Source organism: Dermacentor andersoni, chromosome 8, assembly GCF_023375885.2.
Source record: "Dermacentor andersoni chromosome 8, qqDerAnde1_hic_scaffold, whole genome shotgun sequence".
NCBI lineage: Eukaryota > Metazoa > Arthropoda > Arachnida > Ixodida > Ixodidae > Dermacentor > Dermacentor andersoni.
In genome coordinates, this window is record NC_092821.1 from 150,157,292 (window position 1) to 150,183,033 (window position 25,742).

The 25,742-nt window shown below is 44.4% G+C and overlaps 1 protein-coding gene across 2 annotated transcripts in view; it reads left to right on the forward strand.

The window, feature by feature from the left end:
• Trm1 (tRNA methyltransferase 1) overlaps positions 1 to 25,742 on the forward strand; it is a 40,401-nt gene that overhangs the window by 1,676 nt on the left and 12,983 nt on the right. For both annotated transcript variants that reach the window (XM_072290052.1, XM_055067727.2), the window contains exons 2-13: positions 2,761 to 2,851; positions 6,215 to 6,396; positions 9,220 to 9,329; positions 10,720 to 10,832; positions 12,430 to 12,578; positions 12,653 to 12,736; positions 13,857 to 13,929; positions 15,363 to 15,497; positions 17,195 to 17,277; positions 17,342 to 17,450; positions 18,574 to 18,647; positions 22,267 to 22,386. In XM_072290052.1, the coding sequence (XP_072146153.1) occupies positions 2,761 to 2,851; positions 6,215 to 6,396; positions 9,220 to 9,329; positions 10,720 to 10,832; positions 12,430 to 12,578; positions 12,653 to 12,736; positions 13,857 to 13,929; positions 15,363 to 15,497; positions 17,195 to 17,277; positions 17,342 to 17,450; positions 18,574 to 18,647; positions 22,267 to 22,386 (1,323 nt within the window). The remainder of the gene's footprint in view (positions 1 to 2,760; positions 2,852 to 6,214; positions 6,397 to 9,219; positions 9,330 to 10,719; positions 10,833 to 12,429; positions 12,579 to 12,652; positions 12,737 to 13,856; positions 13,930 to 15,362; positions 15,498 to 17,194; positions 17,278 to 17,341; positions 17,451 to 18,573; positions 18,648 to 22,266; positions 22,387 to 25,742) is intronic.

A 25,742-nucleotide genomic window follows, 5' to 3' on the forward strand; every position in this document is an offset into this window, starting at 1 on the left:
CCCCGAAAATTCTAACAACGATAAAATTGAGAAATTAGGCCTCTACAACACCTTTGAGGAATACGCGAGCGCGGTCCTCATAGCTCAAAGAGAGCAGCTCTGCTCAACGAACCAGGGACGTGCACTTCTAGAAAAGCTGGGCTTCATGCCATGACCGCTGTACTGCGACGAGGATACAGTGTTACTGGACAGGGACACGAGATGTCATATCACGGTGGCACCGATACCAAAGAATATGCACCCAACGTATCATGCAGGTAGAAGATGAGCACGAGCTGCAACCCTGTGGAATCGTTTTGGGAGAGGTTCTACTGCGTACTACACAGATGCTAGCAGAGCCAGTAGAGAGACTCACACGCTACCAGTCACTCAAAAACAACGTGTCATAAGGGCCACAGTCGTAACTCGATCCACATGTGTGGCCGAAGCGGCTGCAATAGCCGTGGCCATTGCAGACGCGGAACACATAAACAAATTGGCAGTCATAGTCTCCAACTCGCAGACAGTGTGTCGCCTGTTTCTCAAAGGGACGGTACCCAAAATGGTACGTAGAATTCTGGGACAAACCTTGACAGAACACCACGACATTATTTGGTGTCCGGCTCACGAGGGCTTAGAGGGTAACATTGCGGCAGACCGTATAACTCGAGGATTCAACAACCGAGCTGCGGCCGAGCCGAGCGCGGGACTTCTTCCAAGCACTCATGGCATTCTTCTACAACAGCAGGAGGAACGCAGAGAGTATGGTCATCCACACAAGGCCGTTGACAGACAGCAGATTAGGGACTGGCAACGCATTCAAACAAAGTTTCCCCAACCTGCATCAACTCAGTAAAATAAACACCCAACTAGATTTCAGGACGTCTGTCTATGGTGTTCTAACAAACCCACACTACAACATATCACATGGGAGTGCCTGGAAAGGCCTTCACATATTACATCCACTTATGTTAAATAGGCAGTGGGAGGCATGGCTTGTGGACGAGGGAAAGCAAAGCCAAGTGGCTCTCCTGGACCAAGCCCAGCAATCTGCTCGAGCCAGTGAAGCCCTGGACTAAAGGCCCAACTATGCTCACCTACGTTTCTTTTTGAAAAATAAAGTTTCTTTCCTTCCTTCCTTCACAGTATAGCCAAAGTGTGCGTCGTACGTCGCAGACGACGTGACATGAGAAACGTTGATTTTTGCGACGGAACGGTGGCGCCATCTGCCATCGCTACAGTGAAAGGCACCTTTTTACTCTAGCGGTGTCAGATGGTGGCGCGGTTCCGTTGCAGCAAAAGTGACATTCTTTGGGGGGCGTCGACACATAATCCTTAGCTGCAGCTGTAATCCGAAGATGAACTGTGTTCGTTTGACTACCATTACTTCCTCACTACCTTGACAAACCGGATTAAAACTCGAAATGAGCAAGAAGCGAAGTGAAGAATAAACATTCTGCAGTAGGACCAAGGTTGAAGTGATACAAGTCCCTCTAATTACTTGCAGGCAAAATCTGCCTTGGAATTTTCCTCAGCAGCAGAAAAATATGTTAAACAATTAGGGAGACATCAAAATAATCACACGTGCCTTGCAATGCCCTTGAGTTCACGAGAGATGCCCCTTTTCAAGCGTTGAGCTTCCATATAATGGGGGGGGGGGGGGCGAAACACCTGGCTGAGACCGCCTCTTGTATCTATTTTACCGGTAGGTAGCCTGCAGCAGCTCTAGTCAGCCGTAGCGGATGCTCTACAACAATGCCATCTGTGGTTCCTAGAAATCGCTATAGGGCCCCCTTTATAGAACTCACACAAGTAGCTAAGCACCAGGCCAGGGGACACATCTACCTGTTCAACATGTTTGAAAAACCGCTAGGTTTCCAGTGGCACCTGAACATTGAGGCAATCATAAGCACTTTGTAATCATGTTGGTGTCTCCCTATTTGTCTTTCATGTTATCTGGTGCCATTTGTAAATCATGACAAACCAACTACCCCTGCAATGCGCTTCGACCCAGTGTAGTGGAACGTGGAATGTACTAGAAGCATTGACAGGGAAGGTGCACATGTGCTGTGATTGGGGTGAGATGGATCTACCAGGGAGGAATGTAGAAAATTAGACTATTAGCATCGGCGTTGTCACACAGTCTGTCAAGTCACCACATGGTTACGCACAGTGTCAGTGTCACTTACACAGACATACAGCATCACACAAACCTTTGCGGCATTAGTGTATATATAGGTTACTTGCATGTCACTGCGTATAACTCTGGGATACGGTGCTGCCATTACCAAGCACATTGCAGCAGACAATGAACTATTGACATCCTCAAAGGATTGAGCTTTGTGACCTTCCCACTCCCCATTGATGCCATTGCAATGGGGATTTGTGTGGCATTTGGATGCTAAACACATAAAGGTATAACAGCTCGCAGTAAGCTCATGTTGATATGGGTCAACACTGATATTTCCTGTACCGAGCCCATACCGGTCTCACAAGTTTATCAAAGTGTGTGGTACACTATCCTAAAAAATTCTCCTTCGCCATGTCATCAGCATGCAAACACAAGGCAGCGTACACAGTGTGTGCGATTTGCCTCATGGTTGCAAACAAGCACTGGCAGTGCAATGAATGTACCTGGCAATAATGGATGCATGACTGTAACTTACCTCATGTGCAACCTATGTTTACTGACATCTTGTAGGCACGTGCTTCTAATTTCTTCAGCCACAGCTACTGACTCTTGTGAGTGCTGATTGTTGTGTTTGTTTCCGCCGTGCCCAGCATTGCAGTCATACAAGAATTCATTGCCACCAGAAGGGAAGAGTTGGCCAATGAGAAGACAGCTCAGAATGTAGACCCGCAGGCATATAAAGCAAGTCTGTCTTTTTTTCTTATGTTCCTTCTGTCACAGTTTTCAGAACTTTTTAGCCATGTCAGTGAAGTCATTCACTGCCCCCTTTCATGCATAAGGTAGTTTAGTTTTTTTATAATAATGCAGAAATAACTTTGACTAAGTCATAAGCTGAAACTAGACTGAGCAGCTATGACAGCTGTGACATCAGCATGCCTGGTAACCAGGGCTCCTCGAAATTCAAGAGATTTGCTGAGGAGGGGTAACGACAAAAGAAGAAACAAATTTCACTCTCTTTTTGCTTGGCCACAGCAAGGTCAGAAACAGCAGCCTGTGAATGGCAGCCAGTAAAGTTATTATACGTACGCCTTGGTGACCGTACTGTGATCGGAGAAGGGTCGTGTGCACATATATAATTAAGGAACAAATACTGTATCTTGTGACAGAGGCCCCTTTCCACTCTTAACCCTTTCAGTGTCCGTTTTTTTTCTGAGGTGACAAACGTCCAGCGTCGGGTTTATTTTCTCGGATATTATAAAACGAACAGAACGGTTTATTGTTAGTTATGCAGAAGGGAAAAAAATGACACAGATAATGGCAAATGTTCTCTTGGTATGGTCCTCACATTCCTATCTGTCATCAGTGGCACTGAAGGGGGCAATATTTTTCATTGCATAACACCGCTGTACAGAGGTGAAGCTGACTTGAGAACTGGCTACTATGCACCGCATATTAGACCTTTGCCGTACGTGCACTCTTCAACACGTCTCGGCCTTAAGCAAACTAAGTTAGCCCTACACTGCCTACAAACAAATAACTTGGGTTTAAATCTGACTTCAGCTAGCTGCCTGACGCATTTGTTATATTATTTTTTTCGAGATGGGGTTGAGGCTGTTTGTCGATAAATTTATGGCCGTGTCCATACAATTGGGAGGAGTGGTCAGAATTCTGGAGTTTCTTAGACAAATTAGGAGAGATGGCAGTTATGCATCAGTGTTAGTATTAGGACAGGCATGGAACCCTGGTAGTTACATCTGAAGGCAGCGTGTCAACAAATTATATACACTATGGTGCTGCACAGCTCTATTTAACAGAAAAACTGCTTAAAATCGTACTGTGAAGTTACTGAACACATTTGTTGAAGGGGCCCTGACACATTCGTCCAACTATTCTCAGTTTATCGTTGTAACTGGGAGTAGAGGGCTAACTATGGATTTACACATAAAAGAATTGCTCTCAGTGCACATTTTAACCGAAAATTCCCGTTTCAAATTGTTGCCTCTTAATCCCTCCCATCGGCAGCGGCCAATATTTTGCATGGACTGTGTGATTTCAGGAAATGAAGGGCCACTGCTGTGTTGTCAGCATTAAAACATCTTTAGACCACGTCAGACGTTTTGTTTTGCATGATCTGGTACCCAACGGCGCAGCAAGGGCGTCACCACTGAGTTTTGCCCTCAATTCCTTCCCTCGCGCTGTAAAAATCAGCAGCAAACTGCCAAGACGCACATGCCAAAACAAAACTTTGCATGACTGTTATGACCTATTTCCAGCTCCCGCAATCACTTCTGGTGTTTATAGTACACAAAAGCATGGCTTTCAAGATCGGCTCCTGTTACCCCAGGGAGCTGATTATAGTGGTGCCAATTCATTTTGTCACCACTCACTGTTGCCAGAGTGCTGTACAGTTCAACTGCGACATGGAAGAACTCAAATATAAATTTTCTACCACGCCAAATGCACTTAAATTTTGCCAGCTTGCCATGGTATCTGTGTGGATTAACATGCATTGCATATTCAAGCTCGAAAATTTGCTGTCATGGCTGATGTGACCAGACGTCCTGATTTAGTCGGGACATGTCCTGTTATTACTTACGTAGTCCCGCTGTCCCGTGGCTTACCTGTGGGACGGTGTTTTGTCCCCCTTTTGCCTATCCGGACCTTGTCAAAGTGGCATTCTGAAGTTAATGTGCTACAATTGTTTTGTGTTCTGATTGTGCTTGTGCTTGTTTCGACGCATAGCAGCACTTAATGTATAGCATTTTTCTTGTAACCACTGAACACGTCATGTGGTGATCTGTCTCCTGTCTTGGTCCTGTAAGGGACCTATAGTGTCTTGAATAAATAAATTAATTCTTCTCTATGAGAATGTCGCAATATGATGCACATGATGCATTACCAGTAGCCTGATGTGCTATCATTGGCGTGATACAAATGTCCACACTGTAGTGGGTGGTTTCCAACTCTCCTGCGTTACGCAAACTGACAGGATGAAAATGATGGAAAATGAGTGTTGGAAGACTTGCTCAAAAGAGTGTATTTCCAGGATTCAGCTTCCAAGTCTCGCAACTCTTGTTCTAGAATTGACAGAGCAATAAGGCGGGTCTTGTAGCATTTTTTTTATCATGCAGAAGCCTCGATACCCTGTTTTGCAAAATCAGAGGAACTGATATATGGCAAATTTTACCAGAAAATTAGGCTATGGAAGCTTGCATAAAATTGAAACCAAATAAGATAAAAGAAAATTGACTTACGAGTGTGGTGAGTTAGTAACTGCATAATGAGTAGTGCAAGAAAGACAGGGTCTAAGAGAAAAATTAACGTAACAGGTGCTGTTAACCTGATATTGTCCTCATATTTGAATTAAGCACATAAAATCACATATATTCCCAAGTTTTCAGCACCATAATTCCAAGAATAAAGATTTAAAAGTATGCTTGGTCTAAGACCCGATTCCCGCTTGATCAGTAGAGATTTTGTTTGTGCTTCTGAGTCTGCCAAGTATAATTGTCCAAGCTAACTATAGCAAAAGCCTCCAGCACTTGATTACCTGATTAGGCTCCAAGCAGTTCTGAACTTACCTCTAGTGTTAGCGTTTTGTCAGTGCAGCTCATTGATTTCAGCAGTTGTGACTTTTCTCAATACTCCCAGTGTATAACGTGTGCATGTTTTTTTTAGTTAAAACAATTTTTTTAATCGCCTGTAGCACTTAGCGAGATTTGGCCAGTTGAGGTGGATTACCAGAAAAAGCAAATGTTACTTTCACATTAAATTGTATGTCCAGGTGGTTAGTTAAGAGGATACACTAATTATCTTACTCATTATTCACATTAGTGCCAAGTAACCCCGCCATTAGGTGGCGTTAACTGCACAACACTCATGCCATCTTTTGTAGTATGCTGCAATTACGTAAACATGTTCCAGTTGCGAATTTGAAGCCAAGCAGTAGCAAAGTCATGTCTGCCTAGGCACTGTTAGCTATACACTGTCAAAGATTATTATTTTCTTTTTCAGCTGTCTGAACTGAAAAAAAAAAAATGCAGGTGGTATAGCATTGCAAGGCAATGGTGAATGTCAATAGATGAGTCTGACTTGGCCTTGCAGGTTACCATCCTTGAGGCACTGGCAGCATCTGGGCTGCGCTCCATACGTTATGCACTGGAGATCAGCGGTGTTGGAAAGATCCTGGCCAACGACTACTCCACACAGGCTGTGGAAAGCATGAGGGCTAATATTGAACACAACAAGGTTGGCCACATTGTTGTGCCAAACCGTGATGAAGCAGCGTGAGTGCTGTTTTACTTTTGGACACTTGTTACAACATTCCGAAAGCTTGTTGTGTTCACCTTGGTATGATATGGATCGGGTTAGCACAATGGCGTACACAGGCAAACGGTACGTCATGTTGACCTCGCTGAACCTTATGATTTACGTCCCATCTCACTAGTGAGGCTCATGAACTCATGTCCCTGTGTTTCTTACCTGCACCTTTACATGTGGTTCCATCACACCAGAGGGCACAATACTATCAAACAGATAAAAACTTATCCACCACGGTGGCTTAGCGGCTGTGGTGTTGCGGTGCTAAGCATGAGGCCACAGGATCAAATCCTGGTCGCCGCGGCTGCATTTCAATGGGTGCAAAATGCAAAAGCGCTTATGTCCTGATCATTGGGGACACATTAAAGATCCCCTGGTGGTCAAAATTAATCCGAAGTCCCCTACTATGGCATGCCTCATTATCAAATCGTGGTTTTGGCAAGTGAAACCCCAGAATTCATTCTATAAAAACTTCATTCAAATGGAAGTTCATGGATGCAAAAGAGGCTTATGAGGCTTCTGCTGACATGGGGATGTTCTGATTGTGCCTTGATCTGGTTGGTAGCTGTGAGAGGGCGTCATTGAGATGCAACAGCATACCCGCCGACTGGTACGATTTGATCGTAAAATGCCCAATTTTTAGAGCATCTTTACGATTGCTGTGCTGTCATCTATAGTTTTAAAATTTGTCATTTGTGTCCAATTTAGAGAAAAGTTCATTTTAAAGATATGCAAATACAGTTGCCCACCAATTTTTCATGGGCCAATAGTTTTGGACCTCATCGTTTATATGGACCTATCAGCAGAAGTGCCACCATTTCTTAGAGCCAACAAATAGAGGCAACCAAAATTTGGGCTGCCATTCTGTAAATATATGAAAAAGTTCACAAACATTTTTTTTTGTACATTGCACAAATCATTCTTGCAGTTTCTGTAGGGTAAAGTGCTTGTTCACAGCATAGCTGCAGCGTAAAACCTGCATTTGTTAAGTACGCGGTCAGCATGTTAGGCATTAAAAAGAATGTTTAGTTTAGGCTTTGACTACGGAATTTTTCTACTTTTAGGGTTGGCACGTCTACAAAAAAATTCCACTCTTTCCCACAACACACAGCATTCTCTATATTTGTTAACTTAAAGTTCTCAGGTTGGCAGGCATGCTTATGCACAAGTGTGGTGATTTCTGGCTAAGAGTGTAAATACATAAGCAAACAAAAAAAAAGAAATTTGCTGTGCTGCAGTTATGTTGTGTAGAATCAAAGCGTACTGCTAATGATGTGCCTCTATAGCACTTGTACTGCAGTGACCGTGACCAGTACTACACACACTTGAGCACTGATTAACCTTATGTTTATGAAAGCCGTGCACCACATTGCATGTGTCATGTGCCAATGTGTACTTCAGTTTCATGGTCCTCTGCTTAGTTTCATCTGAAATTGATGCTGCTGTTGTTTTTTTGTGCAGTTCCTAATTATGTAAGGTTGTGTGCAGTACTTTTATATGCATATTGTCACGGCTCACTTGAGACAAAGGCAGAGAGCAGTATTTAATCTAGGCAATTAGAACAAGCGTTCGCTTGCAAGCCCTCGCTTGCACACACGCCCTCGCTTGCAACAAGCCCTCGCTTGCACACACGAGGTCGTCGTCTTCATCGTCAACGTTGTTGGGCACAGATGGCGTCGCGGCATTTGCCCCCCTCCAGAAGCAGCATCGTCCTGATGCTCGGCGGGTAGCATCCGGTGTCCAGCAAACTAGAGAGTGTCCATGTCATTCAGAAAAATAAGGTTTCATGCGCACCACGTGCACAGTCTCAGGCAGGTCCTGACGGCACCTCGAGCAGGATGGGCTGTCAGGAACGACTTCATAGTTGACGTCGCTAAGGCGTCGTAGAACCTTGTACGGTCCGAAGTATCGGCGCGGTCATCATCATCATCTCACTTCTGATGGTCACTGGTTCGTAAGTTCATTGAAGGTCTTAAGAAGTGGTCGCAGGTGACACCCATAAGATCTTAAAATCCATCGAGTAAAGGGAACTGAGGTCAATGGACCTCATAAACTTGTGCTAACTTAGTTTATTATAATACATCCAAATTTTGGAGATTGATTACTGCTGTTGTAATGACACCAGTGACTTTAAATTTTCTTTTTGCATCCTTTTTAGGGCAAAACTTATTTCAAGAGAATATGAATACAATCGCTACTTGAATGTGCAGAGCCCCATTCCTTGGACCTGCTTATTTATTTGGACATATCCATAGAACTAATGTATAATGGCAGTATAAGAAGTTTCGATTGCCATTGACACAAATATTCCATGGATAAACGTAATAAATATGCATTTGTCTACATTGCAGATTATACTAGCTGTGACTGTAAAGCAGAGTGCCTAATCACAGCAACTCTAAAGAACAGTCTGGATATTTTATTTATAAACAGTCAACATCTGAAGTAATAAAAATGATCAGTATTTTTCAGTAGTATTTTTCGGCTTTGACTGTAACAATTTTTTAAATCTTAAGGTTGAGAGATTTTGATAATAGCATCCAAAATGACACTAGTCTCATTGCTATTGTCAGTAATTCATCATAAAATGATGTGCTACAATATGCTAACACCTAGTGGATTGCCTTCAGCTTGAAAGTGCTTATTAGTTTGTGTAATGTAATCCAATCAACATGCAAACAAAACTGTTGATGTCTTATTTCTGAGAAAAATCTTGCTTGCATGTGGGCCTGACTTGAAGGCCTGGCAGAATCCTAATAACACTTATTGTTTGCATTGTCACGTGACAGGCTGCTAATGCATATGCACAAAACGAATCGATTTGACATAATCGACCTTGATCCATATGGAAGCCCGGCTCCATTTCTGGACGCAGCTGTGCAGGCTGTGCAAGATAAAGGTACGTACATATTCTGCACTATTTAGGTGGTGAGGGCAAAAGGCAAGTCCACAAGTACTTTACTTGTCAGGCTTACTTCTTTACATCATGCACCAATCCTGCAGTTTACAAAGAGAAAAATTGTCAGAAATAATACTAGATAGCTTAAATGACGCAGTAAACAAGGCCGTTGGCTTTTAGAATGGCCCTAGAAGGAATTTGCATGCATGCACACTTCTCTTTTTGTACCATGAATAAGGGTCTCTCGTCCAGGCATTTTCTTTTGTCCATTATGCACCACAGACATGTAGCACTTGTCATTTAGGTAGGAATGCTATGCTGCTATACGGCCCAAGCTTTCCAAATTGGTGATAACGCAGCACAGGCTTGCCGAGGTACTAACAATTGTAGTGCATAGTTAGGCAGCTACGGTTATGACTACGGCTCTTTTCAACCCTGCGAAATGTGGCGTTCCTTTAATGTTTATTCGTCTCAGGCAAGGACGTAGGTATGGAAAGCTCTAGTTCGAGCTGCAACCGTTTTTTTTTCGATTGTGAGGAAGAGTTTGAGTCTCTGGCAGCCTCTCTCATGCAGATGCAATTCGAAGAAAACACTTGGCCTCCTGTGCCTCTGTGATTTCTTTTCCTCTCAGCACCAGGAATGGAGCACCCTTTTGTTGTTCTGAGTGGCAGATTTTAAAAAATGTTTTCGACAGTAGCATCAAAGTAATGCTTCCATTCATCTGTATGCATACATTAAGCGAAAAGAATAAGGTGAACTGAGTGGCTTGCTTTTTTATATCAACCACATGAAAGCAAGGAAACTATAAGGGGAAAATTAAAAATGTACAATTAGTTATGTGCGAGGGATAAATTTGGGACTGATCTCACTTCTTTAAGGCAATTGAAATAAAAAAACAAATCGCTGTCAGTTCAAGCTGAGCCCTTAACATCTGCATGACAGATACACTGCTCTACCAACTGAAAGATTTACTGTGCACTTTCTTGGGTACTTTAGTACTACTTGTTTCAATGTACTGAACCCAACCTCGACCAGTTGTGTGTTCCTGAGGTCACCTACTATGTGACACCTGTGGTTGAAAGGATGTTCCACATCTACCACAATGGTCAGCATTTGCCTTGGTTAACGCTCGCATGTCTACGTTTAGCACATCTGCTGTAATACCTCCCAAAAAATGAGCGGGAGGGGAGGGAACAGCCACCACAGTATCTCAGTTGGTAAAGTATCACATGCATAACGCAGAAGTTGTGGTTGCCTCATGTTTAGGCATACAACAAACTTCTCTAATACTTGCCATAGACGTTTTATCAAAGTTACTAGTGCTGTTTTTTAACTAGCAGGTGCACCTTGTGCCAGCTCTTGTTTAATGAGGATTTGTGTCTGCCCACAGGACTGCTTCTGGTGACGTGCACAGACATGGCCATCCTGTGTGGAAACAGCAGCGAGACCTGCCGTGCAAAGTATGGCGCTGTCTCACTCAAGACCAAATGCTGCCATGAAATGGTACGTCAAGTGTCATGTCAGCTTTCTGCTAGAAATAAGGCAAGCTTGTTATTTGAACAAACCAGTACAGTCAAACTTCGTTATAACAAAATGGGATACAACGAAATAATAGATACGTGTAACGAACTAAGTGAAATTCCCTTTTGAACTACCCATAAAGATTCATATTGCAGTACATGCAGTAGTAGATAAACGAAGTAATGGATATAAGAAAATAATTCTGACTCCCCCTTCAACTTATTTATAACGTGGTATTACTGTAAACCAGTTTCACTGAATTTAGAGTGCATATGCAGCAGCGCTGTCAGCACCCTGGTGACAGTAGTCCTCAAGGCCTTCTTGCTAAACTTACATTTAAAGCAACATTAACAAACAATGAACATCAGATCTTAAGCATACTTCCTGTCTTTTTCTAAGTTCTGTGTTAGTTTTTTGCACTATACTATATATATGACAGCTCAACGGTTGATGTTTTTGCGGGCACCAAACTTTTCCAATGGATTTTTGCCTCGTTAGTACTGAAACTCGCTGTCCGGACAATGAACAGGACACAAAAGCACAAAACCTGCAGAAACCCTTGTATTTATGTTTCCTTAATATGGACAATGCCGCTATGGACAGGACCTATTCCAAATGAAATGCAAAAGCCTCATGCATACTGGCAATAAAATGCGTGCGGCGAACAAGTGGCGGTGAGACTTGCTGCTCTTGGCATGGCCACACCGGCCAATGTCCTTTCCATTGTGGCACTCGTGATAGGTTCAGTACCCACATGCTCTCTTAAAGTACATGTTTTTGGAGGTGAAGGCTGGGCCTTCTATGTTGTTAAGTTGTTGACATACTGGCATCCTGTACTCGGAAGCCCACGAAGATAGTGCAGCCTTTTTTCGTACAAGGTAACTTCGTCAGCAAGCCATAGCTGTCCCTACTGCACTACCTTTCTGTTGGATTTGCTTTCTTTGAATGAAGGCACCTGTAGGACGTTCATAATTCTGTCAATGCAAAGCCTGCTGTCGCAGCCCTCATAGTCTACTAGGTGTTTCACAATGCATAGGGACTTTCCTGTGCATAGCAGTGACAAAAGTAGTGCACTTCAAGAGTCAGATTTTCTCATCTTCTTTTTTTTTTTCGCTTATATATCCTTAGTTTTTTTTTTTTCAGCAAACCTTATTTTAACTAACAACTCACTTCATGGTAAATATTGTTAAGGAACTGAAGTGTTCATGTTAATGAGACTTTATTTCTATTTCTCTGTCCTGTCTGTTAGCACTATTTTATCCTTGACATTGCTGCACTAATTGGCCTGAACTTCTACACTTTGGATATATAATACACTTGAACATAGTAAGAATCTGTAATGTTGGGCCCAGTGTCTTGTTGGGTAATGATATAGTCTCTCCATCTATTAAAATGTACTGTTGAAGTTCAACACTGCATGCGTCAGAGAGTGTTACATGATTGAACACGTAGGGTTTTGTTCTGAATTCTTCTTATTGGCACTTTGTTTTTTCTAGGCAAGTGCAGTGAAAAAGTTTCTTTTAGCAAATGCTTCCTTCTGCACGAAGTATTTTCACTTCTGGCTGTGTTGTGTATGCAGGCACTGCGTATAGTTCTGCAGAGCATCGAATCCCATGCCAACCGCTACGGCCGTTACACCGTGCCACTGCTGGCCATCAGTGTCGACTTTTATGTCAGGGTGTTTGTGCGGGTGTATACTGGACCTGCCATCGTCAAGCGCTCTACAAGGTGTGACTTTTTCCACCAGATGTCTTTTGCAAAGCGAGCAGCTGCTGAGCTGACGATGTGCCGTTCCCTTGCAGCAAGCTCGGCCTGGTGTACCAGTGCAGTGGCTGTGAGACGTTTTCCCTCCAGCAATTGGGGCGCTGTACGGAGAGGGAAAACAGGCAAGCCTGCTTGTGGTTGTGTTGAGGAGAGCATATTATTTATCCCCTTCTGGCAGTCTGTGCACAATGTGCAAGCCAAGGTAGTGCATCAAAAGCAAAAGCACTGATGAAAATAATGGTATGTGCATTGCAAACATCAGGCATGCGCTGCAAATTTTAATACTATGTGTAAGATGTTTTATTAGTAAGATGCCTGGGTGTCGCTTTCAGTGTCGATGTCTTCATGTTGCAAGTTCACTACTTTTCTCCTTTTATTGTTTTTCACTATGTTTTACATTCAGTATATATTTCAGTTGGCTAGGCGGGTGCTTTATAAGTATGCTGTAAGCATCAAATAGTTGAGATGTTCTCATATCTGACATTCCTGTTGAGAGTTATCACATTGAGTCAACATTCTGTAAATTTGACAAAACATGCTGCGGAATCGATAATTCATAATCTCATTTCCAGCAATATGCTTATGACTTTGAAAATGCAAAAAATGTGATAAATCTAAATTTTCAACATACAAGCCTTATTGGCGCCTGAAGGGGTTATGAACGTAAAGCAGCCTCTCCTTACGGAAAAGAACTTCGAAGCCCTGAGGATGGGCTGCAGTTATCTCAGTTAAAAGGTCAGTAATTTGACGGCCAAGCTCAACATTTTGACCAGGCCTCAATCACCAGTGTAATTTGAAGATGGCAGGTGCAATTGTTTTTCTTGTGGAGGTACTTGAGCGGGGTCACATGGATTATAGCGACACTATCAACTCCTTAGTGGAAAAGTCCTTTGATGACACGTATATCAGGGCACCATTTAGCCACTGTAAGCTCGAGATGCAAAACGTGTGCAAAGCTCACTCGGGGTCTCTGTTTCAGCTCTGTTACGCACTGTGCTGGAAAATCACTTGTGGGCTGACAGCTTTGTTAGTGACAAAAGGCAGCACTGTGACTACATAGACTGTTTGGATTTTTGTGCTTATACAGTAAAGCCTCACTGTTACAACACAGATATAATGAAATATTGGATATATTGAACTACCTATACCTAAACTTTTTTCATCGACGTCAGCATGTAACAAATGCTGAATATAATTACGGCTCGGAATATTTAGTTCTTATGCTTTTCTCCTCTCCAACAGGAGCTTCAAGTTCAGTCCAGCTGTCGGTCCACCCGTTGGTCTTACCTGCTCACATTGTGGCCACAAGCACCATGTGAGTCCCTTCTTTTTGTCTCGAGAGGTTGCAACCAATGGACAAGCCACTTTGTCTACTCCTGTTGTGTGCTTGCACAATGCACTCAAGTCATGATACGACAAAAATATATAACAAAGTAAATCTAAAAATTTTCTTGCTGATATTAGCGTGTAATGAATATATATGCTTATAACAAATATTAGATATCCCCTTGAAGCGCTGCATGTACAGTTGTCTGCGCCAAGATACTGCTTCAAAAGTGAAAGCACCAATTTAAACAATGTTGAAATCATCATCTTGAAACACTTCTGAATAGATCAGCACCGCAGCCGTGGCCTTGTGGTTGAGCACACACCTCGGCTGTGGGAGGATGTGGGTTCATAACCACGCTGCTAGTCACCCACTGGTTACCCAAATGGGCACGGACATGCCCCACCCGACACTTCGCTTTCTTTAGAAGTGAACTGTCTTGCAGAAAGAGTCCACACCATGCAAATCTTGCCAGTTCCATTGAATAATATATGCAACGTGTTTTAGAAAAATAAGTTGAAAGATAGACGACTGGGTGTTTGCTTTCGGTATCACTATGTTATTGTATGGTAGGTTCACTTCATTCATAGCTTTTCACTATGTTTTACATCAGGCATATTTTTGAAGTCTTTGAATAGGTGCTTTTCAAGTATGTGAAGCATGAAAGTGTTGATGTTCTCATATCTGATGTTTCTGTTGAGCGCTCTCGCTTAGAGTCCACATTCTGTATAATTGACAAAATTCACTGAATAGCTGAAAATTCTTAATCTGCCCCGAAGCTGTGCACTTTTTGTGATTCTGAAAATGCAAGAAATGTGGTTAAATTGAATTTTCAATGGACGGCATTAATTGGCATCTGAAGGGAATGTGAATCTTGTATGAGGGATCAACGTTGAGCTGAATTCACAGACAACTTTCTGTTATAAATAAGTAAACTTTTAAAAATGAGTAAACTTCTACATTCACTTGTGTGTTTTGTGTTACTTAACTGTTGCTAATAAGGTGTGTATGTTTTCTCTTCCCCAGCTTAAATTAACGTGGATGAAAACGCAGGACTCTTTTCAGAAGCCCTCTCACTTCTATGTGCTTTGCCTCCGTAGCATTCTCTTCATAGCCTCAGAATGTTGTCTGCAAGTATAGTTGGTGTTGCATATTTGGACTAGGTAAACAGCGCGTAAGACGGGGACAAGTGTGTTGTCATTCTTTTACTTGCCCTCGTCTTATGTGCTGTTTACCCCGTCTAAATATTTATTGTGTCAGATGCGACTTTGTTATAACGAGATTTAACTACTTCTAGAAAGAGCTAACCAGTCGTGTCTGATCGAATTGCTGGTTGTTGGCAAATAATGGGTGCCCTTCAGGCAGTGCTCCTCTATAAGAAGAATTGCACCCTTGTGGTTTCTCTTCTCCCATTGTTTCAGATTGGCGGACCTGTTTGGATCAATCCACTGCACAATCTCAACTTCGTCCAGCAGCTGATTCGCCGTGTCACTGCGAGTCCTGAGCTTTATGGAACATCCAAGAGGATGCTGGGCATCCTGCACATGCTAGCCGAGGTGAGGGTGTCCTCTTTGAGTTTGGGACATATCCTTTGAAAAGAAATGCTTACTGACATCAAATTTATGCGCATGTCTGCATGATGGCGATGAAAGGGAAATATTATTGTCGACCCAACAGTATAGCATGAAGCTACAAATAAAATCTGTGCAGGTTCCGCAAGAAAGCTTTGCTATTAAATAAAAGTCCATCCTGATCTCGTTATCGAACCTGGGACTAACGACTTTTCCAGGCAGTTACAGTGACCTAACCAGGAGTCTGGCAGATCGCTGAGTGAGGCCGAAATAATCAACAGTCCGAAGCACGGAACCACTCAGTATGGCTGTTGTATTCAGTCCTCAGACCAGGACGAATTTTTCTTGAACTTTGCTTTTTTTTTTCTCTCTGAAACTCGTAAATGTTTCCTTTGTAGCTTCATTCTGCTGTTGGGTGGATGACAACATTATTTCCTTTTCAAGTGTTTTCTGTAATTGCAAATCAGTCAGCCTGATTGTGGTTCTCTTTAATTTTCCACTTTTTCATACCCACGGGCTGCCAGAGCGCGCGAGTGGAGACTTTGCACGCCGGAAAGGACATCAGAATAAAAGATAGGCAGTCATACAAGCGTGAACTTTCTGCAGGCATTCCTCTATGACGCCATATATTTTGACAGCCTTTGTCCGAGGCTACTTAATTGTGCATTAATAAAAAATAAATGTGTTGTGTTTTCAAAGACTCAGTCAGGCAACCTTTGTAGACATTCCCTGCACGAGAGCAACAGAAATACAAAATTGTTGTGAAACGCATGATGTCAAAATGATGTCACTGATGCCAGTTTAGAACTTCGGGCACAGAATTGAGAAAAGCAAGGTTAACAGCTCTACTTTTATAAACAGACGAAATAGAGTCTAGCCTCTTTTGTTATTTCTATTCAGCATCCCATTTAGAAAGAACAGTGTGATTTGTTTTTCTACCAGTCATGAGCACTAAAAAAACTCACTAAGTGTAAATGGCAGCTGGTGTTCTTTAGGAAGTCTGTTAAGGTGGCATTCATACCAGTGACCGACAGAGATTGCAAGACTGACCGTGACTGGTGACCAAGGAGCTACTCACAGCTACCAGTGTTCACACTGCCAAGCGCTACCTTTCCATTGTTGCACCGATAGATCTCGCAATCGGTCCCGTTCATCTCTGCTTGCACAACTATCATCAAGTGAAATAACCACCACAACATACATCCAAAAAAGCCACATTCCTCAAGGACTCATATTATCTGCTGACCCAGATGGCCTCCGTAAGGGGGTTCACGGTCGCCATTTTAATTTGCTCCTTTCCTATAGTACCATGGATATGGATATCCTATATCATGGACTGGGGTCTAAATTTCTTGATGTAGGAGATGTGAGACGAGCCTAGGCCTGGAGGCCAGCATTCAAGTTTTAAATAAAGACATGCCTGCGCATACCGATGACCTAGTCCTGCACTGCTGATCGGTTCGGTTCTACGCTACTTACTGAGCTGAAGAATCAATGAGTGAGCGACTCCACAAAATTTGTCGCATGTCGACCAAAGCAACCATTTGCAACCAACTTGGTTGAGCGACCTTCTGTGACTTGACAGTGTGAACACTACCTATGTGATACTTTGGTTAGGAGTTCATTCTGTAAAGGCATTTGATCTCTCATGAGTGCCTATGGGTATTCTTGACCATCTGCAGGAGCTTGAGGTTCCCCTGTACTTTCTGCTGGACAGACTGGCATCCACATTGCGTGTCTCAACACCAAGCATGCTTCACTTCAGGTATGTGGGGGATTAGCATAAGGTTTGCATCACAGTGACTGTCCCTTATTCTGTGCTTGTGCAGGTCAGCACTGCTTAACGCCGGCCACCGCGTGTCTTTGTCACACGCATGCAAAAACTCAATCAAGACAGACGCGCCTATGGATTTTGTGTGGGACATCATTCGAACTTGGGTACGTGCTTTTAGTGCAGGCATTGTGCCCATACGGAAATGCTGCTTTCATTCCAGAGGGGTGGAAGAAATGTTTGTTTGCAGTACTTCTGGATCCACCTTACTCATCATCATCATCATCAGCCTGGTTACGCCCACTGCAGGGCAAAGGCCTCTCCCATACTTCTCCAACAACCCCGGTCATGTACTAATTGTGGCCATGCCGTGCCTGCAAACTTCTTAATCTCATCCGCCCACCTAACTTTCTGCCGCCCCCTGCTACGCTCCCCTTCCCTTGGGATCCAGTCCGTAACCCTTAATGACCATCGGTTATTTTCCCTCCTCATTACATGTCCTGCCCATGCCCATTTCTTTTTCTTGATTTCAACTAAGATGTCATTAACTCGCGTTTGTTCCCTCACCCAATCTGCTCTTTTCTTATCCCTTAACGTTACAGTACTATGGCATCTTACTATGGCTCTGCAACTTTTGCAGATGAAAGGCATATTTATGTCACTTTTGCAAATTTGGGAGAGATGCTTGATGTCTGTGCTTGTTTACTTTGAAAATTGTGTGTCCCATAGTTCATCCATCATATGCTCATTCCCACATTATTGTTTGTGAGCCTGTTCAGTAGCATCACTCGAAATTGGTACATTTGGCTGATTTCTAGCGCACTTTGACTTGGATTGCAACAATGCGAAGCCCGCTCACGTCAGAAAACGTGCATGAGCCAAACGTTTTTATGCTCACTGGAGCAATTGGAGACCAGAAGGGAAAACACGCCAGTTCTTCTGTTGTAAACAAACAAGGTGCACAGGCACAGATGCACCCACCTGCTGCCGCTGTGGCAGGTGCTACGCCAGCAGCAGGAACTGCAGAAGCCACATGGCAGGAATTCCACCAGATCTCGGTCGCAGTCCCAGATTGAAGGTAAGAGTACCTCCGAGTGACCTGAGCTGCAGGATCGGGCTCTGAAAGGATCAGGCTTGTGTGTTCTGAGCACTCATTTCAGCCAGTCGAATATAACGTGCACAGCCAGAGTGTTCTGCAATGCTCGAAAATGACTTGCTGAATGTACCATGTGTTTGGTTGTTCTTAGAACAACAAAATGTGAGCAGGCATGTCTTTTCTGAATGATGCAGAAACTGCAGAACCCATCTAACAAGCCACTAGAACAAGGGTCACCTGGAGAGTACATCATGAGGACGAAGCCCAGGTATGTCGTTTGTTACAAACGGCTTTTGTGATTGCTGTAATAAACGAAATCCAGGCAAATTTGCTCGTAATTTACTACCAAAGGCCAATGCAAAGTAAGGCACCTGTCTACATGTGTGGCTGTTGTAAGTCAAGGCAAGGACAATAATGATGTCAGTACCTTTGCACAGGATTTCCTACTAGACTGTGAAGGATGTAGTCAAAGACCGATTTTTCGGACATGCCCAATAATTCGGACGCCTTCGCGGCAACGCCACGGTACCCCATAAAGTCAGTGTATAAAAACGTCTGAAATTTCTGACAAAAAGACCCTTCGCCGTCGATTTTCCGGACTTTTTGCCTTGACTGCAGGTCCGAAACGCCACCGCCGCCATTTTGTTTATCTCGCCGTCTCGAACCGGCGCTCTCACACGCAGATCTGCTGCACCACCGCGGCAACGCTAAGCCTAGCTAATTCAACGTTCGCTACCAAGCTTGCTGTTCGGTACCATGTTTTCCATTAAAACAATTCGCCGCTCTTACCAGTGGCGCCGACTCCGCCTTTGTAATCCTCGCCAATGGCTTCGGAGCTCGGAAAACACAACGCGTCATAATGTGGCTCCCGAAAGTCAGCGTTGCCTCCAGAAGTGTTACGCGGTGAAGCATACGCGAAGTATTGCCGGGAAGCATACCAAGAGAGAGAAAAGGTAATTGTCACGGGACACGATATGTATTCCTTAATTATGCACGCGTTCACTCACCGTCTCCTGTCGCAGTACGAGCACAAATACGCCTAATAAGTACTGACAAGCCTTCTGAGCTATTTCGGACGTGCTTGTGGCGATTTGAGCCATTGAGGGGGGGGCGGCAGTAAAGGGCATGTATCAGTTTTTTCAGACTTCCCGATTTTTCGAACGTTTTCGTGGCCCCAAGGAAGTCCGAAAAATTAATTGGACGTTGGCTGTATATAGAATCTGTCAGTATAGGTTGGAGTTGTAGCTTATCATAGCTTGCCACCTGCGTAAAAATAGAGTATGTTTCCATTAATTTACCGTTCTCTTTTTAATTTTTAAATTTTTTAATGATTGTGAGCTGAGCAAGTTGGTACGGAGTCATGTAGGAAAATTAGCGCTGAAACCAAACGGATGAAGGGAGAGAACAAAGCATGAGCTGGTTTCATCTTTTTGTTAATTCTATCACAACCGAAAATCTCGGCTATTGCCTATACATTCACATTTCTATGGGCCTGAAATGTAGCTTTTTCAATAATGAAATTGGCCCTCGCTGGATAATTGTAACTTGACTGGTTAGCATGAATGCAACTTACCTTGGTGGTGACCCCCAATGCTGCAGCATGTTTTGGTGGTGATTGGAGACAGTTGCGAAAGGATGTTACCGTATGTTACCTACATTTAAAATACCTATTTTTACCCTGTTCTAGGAACATTTTCAAAGTGAAAACAGCTGCAACCGATGCATGATTACTGTATTCACTTGGTTCCAACACGTGCCCTTATTACCAAGAAAATTTTTGAGAAAGTTGCCTGCACATTTGCAGTCAGATATGAAGCTGTAATCACATTTGCGGTGTTTCAACAGCTTTCCATCATAGCTAGTTTCACCACCATTGTCATTACAAATTGGCAACAAGCCCAAATCGCCACCTTAGTAAAAAGCTAAATTTTTATTTGTGTAAGATGGCAAAGTGACTTTCATTATTTAGTTATGATAGCCAATTTAAAAAATAAACTATTTTACATGCTAAGCTGACTGCAACAATGTTGCATCACATATTTTTCTCGAAACTTACATGCATCATAAGATAAATTATCGAAGTGGTTATTTCAGGCGTGAGCTACCATCCTGTTTGTAATTGTTGCAGAATCGTTATGTAGAACATCAAATGCAGTCGACCACACTAAGGAAGACGCATTGTACTAGTCCACAGACAGCAATAAAAAGCTGTCTGAGGGACGACAGCAGACATTAACCCTTTGAGGCCGTTTTTTTTTTTCGCCATATACGACCACCCAGGGTCGATTTTTTTATTGCAGATTCCAATTCTTCTTAGGGCCTGATTTCGAAAAAAATTTACCGTAATTTTTCTAGGGCGACCGTAAAGTGAGAAAAAATCTTTTGTGTTGGTATATATGCAGTCTTCATTCATGAATAACAGCAATAAAAAAAGGAAATAAACATATCAGAATTAAAAATTTGATGCATTTTTATGCACATAGGTCAAGGCTTTGAAAATCCGCACATGAGATTATTTCTCAAGTCTCAAATGTTCCTGCTCTTACACTAATACGTACGTCCATAGCGTAATCGAACTATGAAGATGTGCGCACTCAAGAAAACTGTTTGGTTGTGTGCGCATCAATAAAAGCTACACATGTGACAAACTTCCGCTAATCTTCATCTTATCACCGACCAGCTAGGGCAATTAGTTCTCGCGGGTCCTGAAAAAAAAAAAAAAAGGCAGGAACGCATGCACGGCGGCATCCTTCCTATGCGCACCCTTGTGAGCACTAAACGAGCGAGAAACAAGCGGTCGCCCTTTGAGCGATTAGTAACGAGATAGCCATCACTTTTGCAAGTGCAAAAAGCCGAAACCGGCCGCGAAACAAAATCCAAACAGCCACCCCCATGCGTGTGCGCCAATGCACGAGCGGTAGTATATATACGCGCTGGAGCAAACTAGCGCTAAAACAAACCATGCAACGAAAACCGAGAGAGAGGCGCGCGAAAAAAATTCCCTGTATCCCGACATAGTCGCAACACATGACAGAAAAGAAAAAGTTAGGAAATTGGCGCGCTTTTTAAACGTACAGACTACGCCGTAAATATACGGCATCGACCATTTTCGGACTTGTTCGCGGCGCCGTATATTTACGTCATTGACCGTCAAAGAGTTAAGTGTAAATACATTTTCACTCCGTGAAGGTAGACTACTGATTCTACTTTTTCTGATTGCCTGAATCAGAGGCACGCTATATTTACCCTGTTAAAAATTTGGTGCATGTTAGATTCAAGGGTACACTGAATCAGGTAAATGTTGCCAATTGATGAGACACTCACACACATTATGTGTGTCTGCCCGTGCTACAGTGGCGAGGGGCAAGTGATGTGCAGAGTCATGTACCAATAGGATAATCATCCACTATCAGAACTGAAAGGTCTAGGCCAGTACTCCTAAGAATATCCGTGCAAAAGGTCTTATTCGTGCTACTAAGATTCTTGCGGTCGACGGGGCTTCACGATAGGCTTTAAGAACTCTGCCTCCTACCGCTCTGTAGTGTATGCGGTTTGTTTGTTCTCGTCTCTCTTTATCTCTCCCTCTCCCCCTTCCGCTCTCTTTCTCTTTTTATCCCCGTACTTCCCCCTCGGGAACTACCTCTGGTTAACTTCCCTGCCTCTCTTTGCATCTTTTCTCTCTCTCTCTCTCTGCCAAATGAAACTGCAGTGTGTTTGGGCGTCTTTTCCCCCATTTCTTTCATTCAACCTGCCGGGTATTTCAACCAGTTCTGTCGGTCCCATCAAGGTTGACTTAATGGAAGTCGACTGTACTAACAGAGAAATCAGGAGTTGAGAGGACAAGCAATCAGTCTCACAAGGCAGGGGTGATGGGGCTTGTTGTGCAGTTCACCAGTGAATTTTTCAATCCATCCCGATGCCAATCCTTCGTCACGGGAGCAGCAGCTGCTGAGGTACCAGGTGAATCCTGAACCCTGCTGGGGCCCCAAGGCCAGGGCCAAGACCAGGTGAGGAGGGCTCGTGGCCTGCAGCAAGCTACCATGGTGCCACAGACTCTAGTATTGTTTAAGCTTTAGTCTTCTTGATAACTGTTTGACAGCGATGTGTGCACCTTTCTTAACCAATCAATGATACCAACTATTGGTTGATGACATGGGAATGCTTTGCCAGCTGGGGGCTTGGAGGTGAATTTACGCAGATTTGTTGACCATTTTTTGAGACATTTAGGGGACCATGAAAGAATGCCTTGAATATAATTGGGCAGCCTAAAGAACGAGCCATAAGAGAAAAAAATATTTTAATTGTTTACAACACCGATATTTCAAAAACTTGTTTTCAGACCTTTGCAAAAAAATTAGTTCCATTGTTTACAACACTGATAGTATGGAAAGCTTTTTTTTTTTAGAGATTTTTGCATAAGAATGTTGCTTACAACACTGGCAGTATGGAAAACAGACTGTTGCTCGGTGTTGTGCTTGAAATTTTGCAATCGCTATGGCTGCAAAGATGCATTGCATTTGCCTGTCATGCATCGTCACAATGCTGCTAAGTGGAGATGCCACATATGGCCTTCACAGCATGACACTGGCAGATTAGGCTGTGTTGAATTAATTCAGTTTTATGCCTGGTCTTGAGCTTTCACTGTTGCCCCCAGTAATAGGCACTCGCATGGCTGGTCACCTGCAAACCCAAACCCCGATTCTATGGCAGACAGTCTAGTCCATGCACATGTTCTCAGGCCGGATAGCTGATGATGAGCACTAGTATTGTAGAGCCGTGGTAAACGAGACGGACACACGTCTTTTCGGTAACAAGGTCTAGTTTATTCTGTCTAAAGAGAGAATTGAGCGGGCGCGCGCAGCGCGCCTGAAGTGGCGAGGGCTTTAGAGAGAGAGAGGAGAAAAGAAGGAAAAGGAGCATAGAGAAGTGCGGTGCGCGGACCTAGTGCGAAAGGAAAGCAGTAAACAAAGTAATAAGAAAAGGGAGCTCGCGCACGACCTTCGGCACAGTGAGTCGGATCATGTGTCCGTGTGCCTGGTGTCCAACACTCGCGAAGGTCCGCTTACGGGAGGCCCGCGGGACGGCCCGCGGGACGCCCCGCGGAGTTGTTTATGGCTGCGGGGGTGGTGCGCAGCCGCGCCGCTACAGATTGCTCCCCCCTTAGAGAGGAAGCGGAAGCGACGAACGATGCTCACAATGCACAAGTGGCAGCCCAGTGCACGCGACGAAGAGGTGACGAACCGCGCACTTGCAAGGCGGAGTCCGCATGTCCCGGGAAGGCGAGATAATTAAGCGCGGGTGCCTCGCTGAATGCTGGCTTGAGTCGCTCAAGCGCGATCGTATCCCGTTTCCCATTTACGTCGACGACGAAGTTGGAAGGAAAACGTTCTAAAACGGGGAATGGCCCGAGGTAGTGGGGCTGAAGCGAGCCGCGCACGGGGCCGTAACGCACAAAAACATGTGTGGCTGTCTGCAAGTCTGAAGTGATGTACACTGCACGGGGTTTGTTAAAACGTGTAGGCTGCGGACGGAGGTTTCGGAACACATCGCGAAGCTGGTCGACGTACTCGCTTGCTGTTACAGAGGAGGTGAGGGTCTTTTCTTCGAAGAAGTCGGCTGGCAGGCGAAGCGAGGTGCCGTAAACAAGCTCCGCAGTAGCGCAGGAGAGGTCCTCTTTGAAGGCAGATCGAATTCCGAGAAGCGTGAGCGGAAGTCTGTCAACCCACTTGTTTGGGCAGCCGTGCGCTGTGAGTGCTGCCTTGAGATGGCGATGAAATCTCTCGACGAGGCCATTTGTTTGAGGGTGGTAGGAGGCAGTTCGCAAGCGTGCTGTTCCGAGAAGTTGAAGCAGCTCCGTGAAAAGGGATGACTCGAATTGCCGGCCTCGATCAGTGACAACTTTCGTTGGATAGCCAAATCGGGATACCCAAATGGACACAAAAGCTGCGGCGACAGTAGCTGCAGACATGTCGGGGATAGGTGTCGCTTCGGGCCAGCGGGTAAAGCGGTCGACACATGTCAGAAGATAGCGATAGCCTTGGCATGGAGGTAGCGGGCCGACAATGTCGACGTGCACAACAGAGAAACGTTCGTCGGGTTGCAAGAAAGGCTTTGTAGGGGGGACAGGGTACCGCTGAACTTTCGCGCGCTGACAAGGTGCGCACGAGCGGACCCAGTCCCTGATATTTGCGTTCATGCCCGGCCAGACGAAGCGTGATGAGACAAGCTTTTGAGATGTGCGAATGCCTGGGTGTGCAAGAGTGTGATATGAGTCAAATATTTGCTTGCGGAAAGAGGTGGTTAGGTAAGGCCGAGGTGTGCCCGTGGAGGTGTCGCAAACAATTGGCACATCTTCAAAGGTAACTAATTCAAGCTGAAGAGATGTTGATGCGTCACGTAGGTGACGGAGCTCAGAATCACTAGCTTGTTCTGTAGCCAATTCTTGGAGGTTGAAAGGAAATGATGTTGAGATAGAGCTCTTGGAGCGACTGCGTGTGATAGCATCCACGCGACTGAGAGCGTCAGCTGGTGAGTTGTCAACGCCGCTGACGTGGCGTATGTCAGTTGAAAACTCTGAGATGAAGGCGAGCTGGCGCACCTCACGTGGAGTGTATAATGATTCAGAGCGGCCGATTGAGTAGGTGAGAGGCTTGTGGTCAGTGAAGATTGTGAACGAGCGGCCTTCAAGTAGGTGCCGGAAATGCTTCACGGCTAGAAATATGGCGAGCAACTCACGACCGAAAACACTGTAACGTGTTTGTGCGGGGGTCATGCGTTTTGAGAAAAAGGCAAGGGGCTGCCACCCACCGTTTACTTTTTGTTGCAGTACCGCTCCGACCGCAGAGCTGGAGGCATCCGTCATGAGCGACAGCGGATAGCTGGGGTTGGGATGAGCTAGCAGTGTGGCATCGGCCAAAGCGTGCTTGATAGAATTGAAAGCTTCATCTGTGGTGCTGTCCCAGGGCAGTGCAGTTGACGATTGTTTGCCGCAGAGCAAGCGCTCGAGGGGTTCCAGCAGCATAGCACAGTTTCTAATGAATCGGCAGTAAAAGTTTACCAGGCCTAGAAACTGGCGCAGCTTAGTGATTGAAGCTGGCTTGGGGAACTCCATGATGGCTTGCACTTTGTGAGGAAGAGGGCGGATGCCGTTGTTATCCAAGCGATGGCCGAGAAAATCAAGTGATGGTACTCCGAACTCGCTCTTGGCAGTGTTGACGACGATACCATTTGCTGATAGGCGCTCAAAAAGCTGATGGAGATGTTGGAGGTGCTCTTCGTGGGATGAGCTTGCCACAAGCAAGTCGTCAACGTAGGCGAAAACGAACGGCAGACCACGTGTGACTGTGTCGATGAACCGCTGTGA